This window comes from Neomonachus schauinslandi, chromosome 4 (genome assembly GCF_002201575.2).
Source record: "Neomonachus schauinslandi chromosome 4, ASM220157v2, whole genome shotgun sequence".
Taxonomy (NCBI): domain Eukaryota; kingdom Metazoa; phylum Chordata; class Mammalia; order Carnivora; family Phocidae; genus Neomonachus; species Neomonachus schauinslandi.
The window spans coordinates 85,436,776-85,449,120 of NC_058406.1; the positions used below are offsets into that span (position 1 = coordinate 85,436,776).

The 12,345-nt window shown below is 32.4% G+C and overlaps 1 protein-coding gene across 1 annotated transcript in view; it reads right to left on the minus strand.

Moving 5' to 3' along the window:
* The window catches only part of COL11A1 (collagen type XI alpha 1 chain), a 206,989-nt gene that overhangs the window by 100,170 nt on the left and 94,474 nt on the right, over positions 1-12,345 (minus strand). Inside the window, exons 20-29 of the mRNA XM_021690257.1 lie at positions 11,545-11,598; positions 11,380-11,424; positions 10,126-10,179; positions 9,572-9,616; positions 9,269-9,322; positions 8,563-8,607; positions 4,127-4,180; positions 2,501-2,545; positions 1,344-1,397; positions 1,219-1,263 (exon numbers count right to left, since the gene is read on the minus strand). Coding sequence (XP_021545932.1) covers positions 1,219-1,263; positions 1,344-1,397; positions 2,501-2,545; positions 4,127-4,180; positions 8,563-8,607; positions 9,269-9,322; positions 9,572-9,616; positions 10,126-10,179; positions 11,380-11,424; positions 11,545-11,598 — 495 coding nt within the window. The remainder of the gene's footprint in view (positions 1-1,218; positions 1,264-1,343; positions 1,398-2,500; positions 2,546-4,126; positions 4,181-8,562; positions 8,608-9,268; positions 9,323-9,571; positions 9,617-10,125; positions 10,180-11,379; positions 11,425-11,544; positions 11,599-12,345) is intronic.

The following is a 12,345-nucleotide window of genomic DNA, read 5'->3' on the forward strand; positions in this document are numbered from 1 at the left end:
ATATATATATATATATATATATATATATATATATATATATATATATACATTTTTTTGCACAGGCCATCTGCAAATAATTACAAGTTCACCCCTGTCTGATCAGTCATTGTGCTCAGCTACCAACTCAGGAAGACATTATATCCTGAAGTTCATCTGTGATGATAAGAATGAACTGGGATTCTCATTAAAGTAGCTGAGTTCATTTCAAATGACATTTTTCATACAATAGAACCGGATATAATTGCATAACTTGACAATGTGTCAATATGTTACTTTTTATTTTTTCAGAAAAATAAATTATAATGGGTAGACGTCCATCCCTTCTTGTTATCCACTCCTTACTGATATCAAATCCACACAAGGCGCTTTGTGTGTGTGTGTGTGTGTGTGTTTTTATAACATTATGACTATGGGAATAAAGTTATCCTTAAAATCAAAATTTATATTCCATAATTTTTCAACAAAACTACAAACATTTTATTTTAAACCCTAATCTTTAAATGTAATATTGTAGTAAGCATTTATAATACTGACTGTGAGTAATGTCATTTTATTTTAACATAATCACTAAAGGATTTGGGGGATCTACACTGACATTAGGCATTTATGAAAAAAAAAAAAACTCAATTTCAGTTTCTTTGTCCAAAGACAAACTACAAATGCTCTATAAAAAAATCCCACATTCTTTCATCCACCTCTGCCTAGTTTTAATCTTTATTTCCTTCTCATTAATACTTTTGCTTTGCATACAGTATAATGTATAAAGACTTCCTCTTCCTCCAAATGATTTAGGGTACTTCTAAATTTTGCACTGCATTTCAGCTTAAGAACCTTGGGGATTTTAGTAAAGACAGAAAGGAATAAACATTCCTCTGTTATGCATACAGCTGGATATTGTATAAACCCTGTAGCTAATTTATTCATAAGGCAACTCTATGATTTATAAAAGGTAAACACGTGTAAGAAAAAAAGGGATACAGGATTAATTCTGTTTATGACATATCTTTGCTTCTCTTCTATAATTTAGTCCTCATCCCAAGGTATAATCTTTCTTCAAAAAAATTTGCAGGATACAAAATACAAAATCAGGCTTGCATTGTCTGGTATCAAGTAATTATTTAATATATATTGAGAAATGAAATATCTGTTGAATAAATTTAAATTTTTGGTCTAATAGATATATGGCAATTAAAATCACCTAAATAAATTATATTTTACCTTTTCACCTTTAGATCCCTTGAGACCTCTGACACCATCTGCTCCCTATGGAATAAATTAGAAGAATTAAATGATTATAATATTTTGCATTGAAATTAAATGATATGAAAAAGAATCACATTTACCTTTACTCCTCGGGGACCAGGGTAGCCAATAGGACCCTGTGGACCAGGTGGACCCTAAAAAAGACCCATTGCTATTTAAATATAGAATACATTGAAAGTGCTACTCATTCCCACACTATTTTTTACCAAATAATCTACAAAAAGATGGCATTTTTCTACTATTGGTAGAGATTACTTAGGGAGTTTATCATTTGTTTCTAAAGTCAAATATGATGAACAAACCATGTGACTAGCCCTACCTACTCCAAATTTATTGTCATATATTTATGCAAAATAAGATAAACATTATATATAAAATAAAGTGAATAATTATATAATTAATAACTAATTTTCTAAACCTGAAAATATCTAGTGTCTTCAATGTCTACAATAGACAAATATTTGTAATAGAAAACTGGTATAACTTTTGTAGAATTCACATCATCAAGAAGATGACCAAGATTATATATTTTCCACAGCCGGTTTCATTTAATTAGTTTACCTAAAGGAAACAATTTTTAAAAATATATAATTTCTATAGTAATGCTGTCTTTTAATGCTATTTTAATGAATCTAAAAGTAGCAACTCTAAACAAAATGATCCTACCCACTTCTCCTGTAATCCAAAATAGTATTAACAATAAATAAGCTCTTATTTTAATATTTTATTTTAATATTTTAATATTTTATTTAGATATTTTGATAATCATTGAAGTAAAGATAAAATTAGGGTGACATAAGCAGTTTATTGATATTTAGTAATTCTTATCCAATTTCATTGTTATCATTTGTGGTAATTTATTCCACATATACTACATATGCAGAATCTGGATTTATCTCTGATCATGAGAATATTTATTTAAAAAATAAAGAATACAGTCTAGTTTATAAAATTACTAATACAATATTAAAACTTACCTATCTAAGACACATCTGTTTACTACACCCTAAACAAAAATAACTAACAGGACATGATTTATATTTAAATGACAGCAAAAGTCTTTAGAAAGTAAAGACATGTTTAAAGGTAGATACAAACTATTTTCTGGTACTTACTTTCCAGTATTCCTATCCCTAAGTGATCATAGAAGAATATATATCATAAAGATGACCAAAGTAAGGCATTTTCTCTTAGACATAAGGTGACAGGACATTTACATGGATACTTTGTAACATACCAGAGCACCTTTTTCTCCAGACTGGCCTTCTTTTCCAGGATGACCCTATATTTAGTAAAAACATAATACTGGTAAGATGTAATATTAATGGTAGCTTATAACACTACAAAATTGTTCCTTTTTTTCAAATCTATTGTTTCAAAAGATATTGAACGTTTTGCATCAGGGCATATGGCTTTAAATAACATTAGAAATTGCATTTGGAAGGAAACATAATAAGCTTATGAATATAAGTTTCACCAACTATATACTGTATCTGAGAGAGTTTGGGACAAGTACATAAAATAATACAGAACATCCATTAACAATTCAATGCCAGTATCAATTAGTTCTTACATAAAGATATTTATTTCAATATGACTTCGATTTTGCATATTGATCAAATAATCAAACATGCATCTTCAAAAGGCAGCTAAGGCATATGAATGGGACATTTGAAAATATAGCAAGAACTTGAAATTGTTAAAAAAAAAAGAAAATATAGCAAGATCACAAATACTAATAGTTTTAATAATAAAATAATTGAGTCAGTAAACAAAAATGTGTAACTCCATCACAATTACACTGAGTAAAAATTTTGGATCCTAGCTCAAAAATATAAGTAGTTTGAGGAAAATAAAAGAAACATAAATAACAAATTTTTAAAAATAACAACTGCAGGGGCACCTGGGTGGCTCAGTCGGTTAAGTGTCTGCCTTTGGTTCAGGTCATGAACCATCCCACATCAGGTTCCCTGCTCAGTGGGGAGCCTGCTTCTCCCTCTCCTCTCTGCTCATGCTTCTCTTCTCACTATCTCTGTCACAATCTCTGTCTTTCTCAAGTAAATAAATAAAATCTTTTTTAAGAAAATAACAACTACAGATATTATGTAATTACACATTTTTATAATTTTTTTTAAGATTTTATTTATTTATTTGAGAGAGAGAGAATGAGAGAGAGAAAGCACATGAGAGGGGGGAGGGTCAGAGGGAGAAGCAGACTCCCCGCCGAGCAGGGAGCCCAATGTGGGACTCGATCCAGAGACTCCAGGATCATGACCTGAGTTGAAGGCAGTCGCTTAACCAACTGAGCCACCCAGGCGCCCCATTACACATTTTTATTATTATACATTGGGGTACAATAAACATTGCTATATTTCTAGAAAACGTAGAAATCTCTGAAGTTTGAGGAATATTCATGGAAGATGGTTGAGGAAATTTACAAATGGTGAGAAATTACTACTGGACCCTCAGGAAACATGTACTTTGAAAAATGAGAGAGAATGGGAAAGTGCTTCCTATGAAAAAAAAAAAAAAGGCCACAGGAAAGGTTTAGCAATAAAGACATTTTGAGAATGCTGAGAGAGAAGCGAGTGGATCTGCTTGCCTGGAACTGATGGTTCAATGAGGAAGTAGGAAGATCTTGAGATTCTGGCACCAGAGTACTAGAATGAGTTTATCCAAGGACCACTGCATGATCCTTAAAGATTTTGCAATATGGAAGTGACATGATGAAATGGTATTTTTAGAAGGATCAATGTTTCATTACTGGTGTAATTTGTTTTCAGAAAATCACTTCTAAAATACATGGAAAATCTATTCTTGAAGGTAATATATAGAATTTTAATGACAAGTAACTATTACTTACAGGAGGCCCATCAGCACCAGGAAGTCCTGCAAGGCCTGGTTTTCCTTGTGGTCCCTAATCAAATAGAGAAAGAGAACATTTTATTTTAAAAAATGAGAATAATGAAAAGTCTGGCTTTTACATAGGAATATACTATTAATAAAATTCTTAACAAGTCTCTAGCTTTTACCTATAAGCAATAAACATTTAAATGACTTTTAAATATATGTAGAAAACATTATATTGAGATAAATGAAAACCAAATTTTACATATGTCAAAAACATGCTAGTTTTTGGTCTGCTTTGTAGTCCTAAATGTATCTTCTTTTAAATTAGCAAATTAGTTTTTGCCTACCACAATAAACTAGAGCTTAGAGAATAAAAAGAAAGACAATATAGGTCAGGAATATGTTGATTTACTTCCATCAAAGATATTAATAAGTGCTAATTCAAATAATTATATGGTAACATTGATGGAACATGACCAATTATTAAAATGTGTTAAGAAATATATTGTGACAGTTATTCATAGGACACAAAGAAAAACAAATCTAATATTTTGATGTCAAAGGACATAACCTAATATGCAACTATTAACACTAATAACTATTCTACTCATTACTCTAATTTCTTTTTAACCATGGATGGTTTCAAATGTCTTTTAACATGCCATTACTACAGTTGGAACATAGTAAGAATGGCTACCACAAGAAGTAAACTTTTCTTGATAGGAAAATTGGCATTCTGCTGAGAATAATGAACTTATCAAGTCTCCAGAGCCCAAACAATTATTGCTTACTGGTCAAGTAATTAGGCAGAATTTAGAAACAATTGAAAGGGAAAAGCTATATAAGCAAGCCTAGATATTGGACACAATATCCATTTCCATTCTCAGAGAGTATTTAGGAAAAGTGTTATATTTATATAGACTGATAATCTAGAGTTTACAAGAAATGTAACTTAAATCACAACAGAACAACAAAAAAATTGAGGATAACCTTTAAATTGAACAATTTATATTTTATAACTGAGGTTAACTGCATCTCATTTAAAGGTTTTAAATGTTTCCATTTACCACTCTGCAAAGTCATTTTCAGTCAAGTAATCTAACATGTCATGACCATTGTAAAACACTGTATTTTTAATGATAGTATTTTGTCTGTCACATAAATTGTCTTTTGCTCTTCAAAAAGAGATGTAAAGTACAAATGCAGAAATATTCCAGTAATTACTCTTACCAGCAGTTGTGATATCTTATGACGATGATCTATGGGCAATACTACATGGATTTTTTGTTGTTGCTATATTTAAGGGACTAGAAATATTAAAAATCTTGAGCTATAAAATGATTTTTAAAAAAATTAAGTTAACCATTCTGACTGTGTGAGGTAATATCTCACGGCAGTTTTGATTTGTATTTCCCTAATGATGAGTGATGTTGAGCATTTTTTCATGTGTCATATTTTTTAGATTTTAATAAAATAATGAAAATTTATTGTGTTTCTATGCATTATGTTAAGCAATTTATAGATAGGTAGATGATGATGATAGATGATAGATAGATGATAGATAGATAGATAAGATACACAGTCCTTTTTTTTTATATAAAGTCCATTTTAAGTCTCAAACAATTCTATGAAGTATCCTTGTCTAAAGAGTTTGGGTAAATTAACCAATGTTAGTATGTGACAGAGTTGCAGTATAAGTGAACCCAGATCCATATTCATGTTCAAAGCCCTTGCCTTTGATATTTATTTTGTGTCCTATTATTTCATTCTTTTTTTTTAAAGATTTTATTTATTTATTTGAGAGAGAGAGAATGAGAGAGACACATGAGAGTGGGGAGGGTCAGAGGGAGAAGCAGACTGCCCGCCGAGCAGGGAGCCCGATGCGGGACTCGATCCCGGGACTCCAGGATCATGACCTGAGCCGAAGGCAGTCGTCCAACCAACTGAGCCACCCAGGCGCCCCTTATTATTTCATTCTTAACTCAGAAAGTTATATTATTTGTTTTCTCTAAAGCAATTAATATATGAGTGATGTAAATTATGACATCATAAATCAAATCACAGGAAACTTTCAAGATACTTAAGTTATCAAAATGTCAGGATAAAGAATATAGTTGTTTTATCTAATTTAGTTAATTAACAACATTTATAAAATATTTTATCACAAATATAATAAAAGTACAGGCTATAATAACTTAAGACAAAAATATAAAAGTTAGTGGGAATTTAAAATATATGACAATATTTATATTTTATTTGTTAGATTATACCATGATCCAGCTGAAAACACCATTCACCAAGTTTTGGGAGATAAGGTTCTTAAGCCAGAATGAACAGAATACAGTGTATCATAAAGAAAATAAAGTCATATAGATGCAAAATAAAAAAATATATATCATAGATGCAGTATAAATAGAACATGTGTCTCTCATGTTCTTGAGTTCCTTTCTTCTTTTGATGAAAAGAGACTGTCTTTGAACCCACAAGCTGGATACATTCAGATTGGAAAAACAAGCTGCTTGGGCTGAAGACAGCTCTCTTCCTACCACAAGTACAGTGAACCAGTTCCTATATTTTGCCTTTGGCTCGACAGATGGAATTCAGATATCCTAGTTTACCTTAAAAGCAAATTCCTCTTAAGAATCCAATTCATGGTAGAAAATTTAATAACTTACGCTCAAATACAATTTATAATGAATAAAGTATGTTCATGATGAGCTAATCTAAAGTATGGTAAAAGATGCCCAAGTTAAAATTTCTGGTCTAAAGTAAAGATTTGAAATCACTTTTGGTACATCTTTAATTCATAGGGCACTTTCCAATAGATCTCTGTACCATACAGAAAATATGCACAAAAAAGTACCTTAAAGACCACTTAAATTTGATGTTAACTCTCATAACATAATAATAAGATAAATAACTCAATTAGAATATTACCAAAGTATTTGAATAGATATTTTACCAAAGAAGATATAGAAATAGCCAATAAGCACATGAAAAGATGCTCTACCTCACTAGTGATTAGGGGAATGCAAATTAATACCACAATGAGATACCATTTCACGCCAAGAAGAGTGACAATAATCAAGAAGGAAAGCAAACATTCACGAAGATCTGGAGAAACTAGAATCCTCATACATTGCTGATAGGAATGAAATAATGGTGCAACTACTTTGGAAAACAGTTTGGAAACTTCTTCCAATGTTAAGCATTAAATTTACCATATAACCCAGAAATTCCACTTCTGTGTGTCTACCCAAAAGAAATCAAAATAAGTTCCACACAAAGACCTATATGCAGATATTCATAGCAGCACTATTCATAAAAGCTCAAAAGAGTAAACAACTCATAAGTCCATCAGCTGCTAAATAAGTAAACAAAATGTGGTATATTCCATTAATGGAATGCATTTGACAATGAAAAGGAGCAAAAGAGTTGATGTATGCTGCAACATGAGTAAACCTCGAAAACTTTATGCCAAATGAAAGAAGCCAGACACAAAGGCCACATTTTATATTCATTTATATGATTAAGTTCATATTTTAAATTAATTCATGTGTTTCATTCATATTAAATGTCCAGAAAAGGCAAATCTACAGAGACAGAAAGCACAGCAGTGGTTGTCTAAGTTGGTGGGTGGAACAGAGAGTGCAAATTGACATAAGGTTTCTTTCTGGAGTGGCAAAAATATTCTAAAAAAATTTGATTGTGGCACAATTCTGTAAATTTACTAAAAATCATTGACCAGTACACTTAAAATGAGTGAAATTTTATGATGTGAAATTACACCCCAGTAAAGCTGCTTATTTTTTAAAAAATAATATGTTCACAGAAATCAATGATAATAAGGGGGAAAGGTATTAAAAGGAACCAGCTAACACTGAGCTGTAACCACAGGGGACAGGAACTATTAGTTAAGGAATCCAGCAGAAGAAATCAGGGAGAAAGACATCTCTTTAATTAAAGATTTATTCTTGTTTTGATCGAGACATTGAGTTATTATTAACAAGAACGTCCTTTGCCATTTATACATGAAAAATGGTGAGAATGATAACTTCACAATTTTCCCTTAATCAGATCTTGCTAGAAACCCTTTGTCGCAGGGAAACCTAATGACATTTTTTTAAATAATGAGAAAGAAAAGGAGAACCAAAATGAAGAGAAAACACTCATTCATACCTGTGCATTTCTAAATTTAATATGACTGAGAAGGTCACATTTGGAAGCTATCCATATGGAACTATGTGAATTTTATCATTTATAGTTCAGAGATGTATGAATGACTTCCCCCTCTCACACAGTACTCTCAAGGTTTTACTCCAGATTAATTCCTTATGTGCTGAGCCATCTCGACATCTTATCAAAAATAGAAGGCAGGCTTTCCTTCTGCCTAAGGTTGACAACCCAAAATTGGTGACTAGGCATTACCAAAACCACAGAGTAACTTACTTTTTCACCAGGAGGACCAATTGGACCTTGTGGACCAGGAAGACCCTATTTTAAAAGAATTTATTTCATATGTCAGGAACCACATCATAAGAATACATTTTTTTTAAAGATTTATTTATTTATTTGAGAGAGAGAGAATGAGAGAGAGCACATGAGAGGGGGGAGGGTCAGAGGGAGAAGCAGACTCCCCGCCGAGCAGGGAGCCCGATGCGGGACTCAATCCAGGGACTCCAGGATCATGACCTGAGCCGAAGGGAGTCGCTTAACCAACTGAGCCACCCAGGCGCCCAAGAATACATTTTTTTAAATAGAAAAATAACCTTCTGTTTCACATGAAATGAGTCATGAGAATCTATATACATTCCTCACACTTCCCAGAAAGTTTTGGAACACTGTGAGGCATTTTACACAGGCTACTCTTCTGGCAGAGAGACTGTAATACGATCCTAGTCAGAAACCTCCTGCAGGTGTGGCTATCCATGCCGGCATTCCATGAACACTGAATGATTCATTTTATTCTTGGAAAAAAGGGGCCTCTGCAAATTTGCTCACATTTTTCAAAAAGAGAAAAAAGAATTATCTTCCTACTTTCACATTGCAAACATTTCTAGCCCTACACAGGGAAATGTTGAGGCTGTCCATGTTCTCATGAAAAGATACCCTCTTACCTCATTATCTCAAAGGAACTGCAGTGGTTTGGACTTACCTGAGGTCCTGGATTCCCTTGCTGCCCTGGAGGTCCAGGCTCCCCTTGGGGACCCTGCCAGAGAAAAATAGTCTTTAATAGGGTTAGTTCACATTTTTTTTTCTTCTCATTTGAAAAACAGTCCCCAAATCAATTTTCCCTATGGAGAATCTGGAAGATCTCGTAAATATTAATGCTAGCAGAAGCTAATGGACTTAGCAAAATATTGTAAGAATTTTTTCTTTTTTTAGATTTAGCAACAGAAGCGGTTCATTAGTACCTAGATTGCAGAAATGAGTTATTTTACAGATGGTTTCTACATACCATGTTTCCTTTTGGTCCTGGGGGGCCATCTACACCCGCAATACCCTTCAATAAAGAAAAAAAAAATATTTATATACATATTTACATATGTGCAAATATTTTGTATAAGTAATTACATATATAATATATATATGGATATTTGTAAGTTTAAATGCTACAACAGAAAATTAAAAAAAAAAATGAACCTAATAGCATGACACCCACTAGCCTGGGGTAACTAAAAATCATTTTAGGATTTAGAGATGAGGAAAAAGACAAGGTCTATACTCTCTTATCTATGTCCACATTGGAGACAACCTAGCAGTATTTTCCACTGTGTGTTGGAAATTTGACATGAAACAATAAAGTAGATAAACTAAAAAGAAGAGAAAAGAAAGAAAGGGGGTGGGGGGGAGAATAATCAGTTTAACTGATAGGCAGGATCATTAGGTCTTAGAATATAACAAAGCAGTAAATACCTAGCTGTCTACCGAAAGCTGTCATGGTCTTAAGCTTTAAAATATCTGACAACAAGCTTTCCCTAGAAAATTCGGAATATTTCCAGCAATACATACAGGCTGCCCAGTAGGTCCTGGAGTCCCCCTTGGTCCCAGCAGACCTCGTGGGCCCTAGAAGGAAAAAAAAAAAAAAAAAGCACATCCTCATTAGAAATGCCCTCAAAATATACTTCCTCCTCCAAAGAAATTTGAATGTAATGTTCCCAGTAAAAATATCTGTACATCTTCTATTAACACACTGCCTGTGGTGTTTAAAATACCATTTTTATGTAACACAAATATCTCATGTTTATACTGATCCAGAAGTCAGAATGGATAACAGGGAGTTTTAGCATATACACTCTTGTATCTTTGGTTCTATAAATCTACATATGAGTCATTTGGGAAATTTTAAAAATAAGAAATAGCTTAATATTTTTTGTCACTTCTGTGTCATTTTCTGACTTGAATGGCAACCCTGAATCTTATTAAATCTTATTATTCATTCAGATAGATTATATTAATCAAAAAATCCTGATTTTCTTGTTTTATATTCCTTCCTGAGAGAATATTCATAAAGGGAAAGAAACAAACAGGTGTTTAAATAAACTATATATGCGGATAATAGAAATCATTTTCCTAAGAGATTTTTTTTAAATTGTTATTCTTGAAACTTAATCAATTTCTTCTCTTTTTCCCTTCCTCCATGTGCTCCACCTTCTTTAGAAAAATGAGTACAGTCATTTACTGCCTCTCCTATTCCCTTGAGCCTGTCAACTCAAAGGCGCTATAATGAGACAAGCTAGGACTGAAATTAAGAGGCCTGGCTCTAGCCTGGTGTTTTGATTAACTAGCTTTGGGTAAACCTTCCCAATTCAGTTTCCTCATTTGTATAATTTGGTGGAAAAAAGTAATATAATCTAGCACATAATATCATCTAGCACATTTTATCCTTACATCTGATATATACTAGGCACCTGTTTATTCTGGTTGTAAGATCCATTTATCCTAAATATATAGATAGATTCTGGAGCTATTGATGATATTAAAAAAAAAGATAAAACAAAGAAACAGCAACAAAAACTAGGTAAGATTTTTGGCTGAAAAGATGTTCTATTCCAAATTTCTTTCCTCTCCATTTCTAAGACTTTCCCTATAACAAAGCTCTACGTGCCCTCCTTTTAAAATGCTTTCCCGTAACGATCACCTGGTTAGTTAGCTTAGGTAAGACTGCTATAATCACCTGAGTTTATTATTGACTTTATATGTACAACACCAGTCACTGTTCTTCCAAGACAAAGTATTATTTTAAAAAGAAAGGAAGTTGCTTACAGCTTCACCTGGAAGACCCCTCGGACCTATTTCTCCATCTTCTCCCTGCCATCGACAAAATGAATAGGAGGGCAACACAGTTAGAAAATACATCGATTCAACCTGACTTTTTTCTCTTATGTTTTAATTTCAGATATTTATTAAAAGACATTAAGTTTAATATACCCTCATCCCATCTTCTCCAGGAGGACCAGGAAGACCTTGGGGACCCCGTTCACCCTATTAAATAAATATAAATATGATTAGAAAATGAAATAAAGCAGATGTTTACAAATCTATCCTACAGCTATCCTGCTGAATATACAGATAATTTGGCAGGGAAACGATACTTTCTTTGTCCTCCTCAGAACACTGCAGAGATAAATCATAATTTCATATTAACTGACTTTATATATTACTATGCTAGAAAAAAATGTTCCTTCAATTTTAAAAACAAAAAAGTTTGAAAAAAAACCTAAAATAACTTTCAGACAATTATTACAAACTAAATCATGTAGAAAATTATTTTGCTGAAGATTGTTTTAAACAGAGATACACTTTAGTGATTTTAATGTAATTTAAATTTTTTCTGCTTCTAAGATTCATAATAAATCAGCACAACTAGAGACAGCTGAAGAGATTTTGGATTTTTTAAAAAACAAAATTGTGTATTTCTCTTGACATGGGGTAGATATACACTAAATATCTTCCTAGACATCTACAGTGTTCTCTTTTCTGTTTTTCTTTTCTTTTAATATTCTCCAATTTACATAAAGTTTGTCTTATCTTCATTCCTAACTTCTGGAGAAGAAAAATGTGAAGGTCCAAAGCTTTTCTTTGTCTGAGAGACTGCCTCTTTGCTTAATTTCCCACTAAAAATATCCACCGAATTCTTGTTCAGCATGGTGGTTTGTTTAGCTTTTGCAAATTATAAGCTCTTGCACCGGACTGCGAGCTCATATTATTACAAGAACTAGTCTGTGGTAT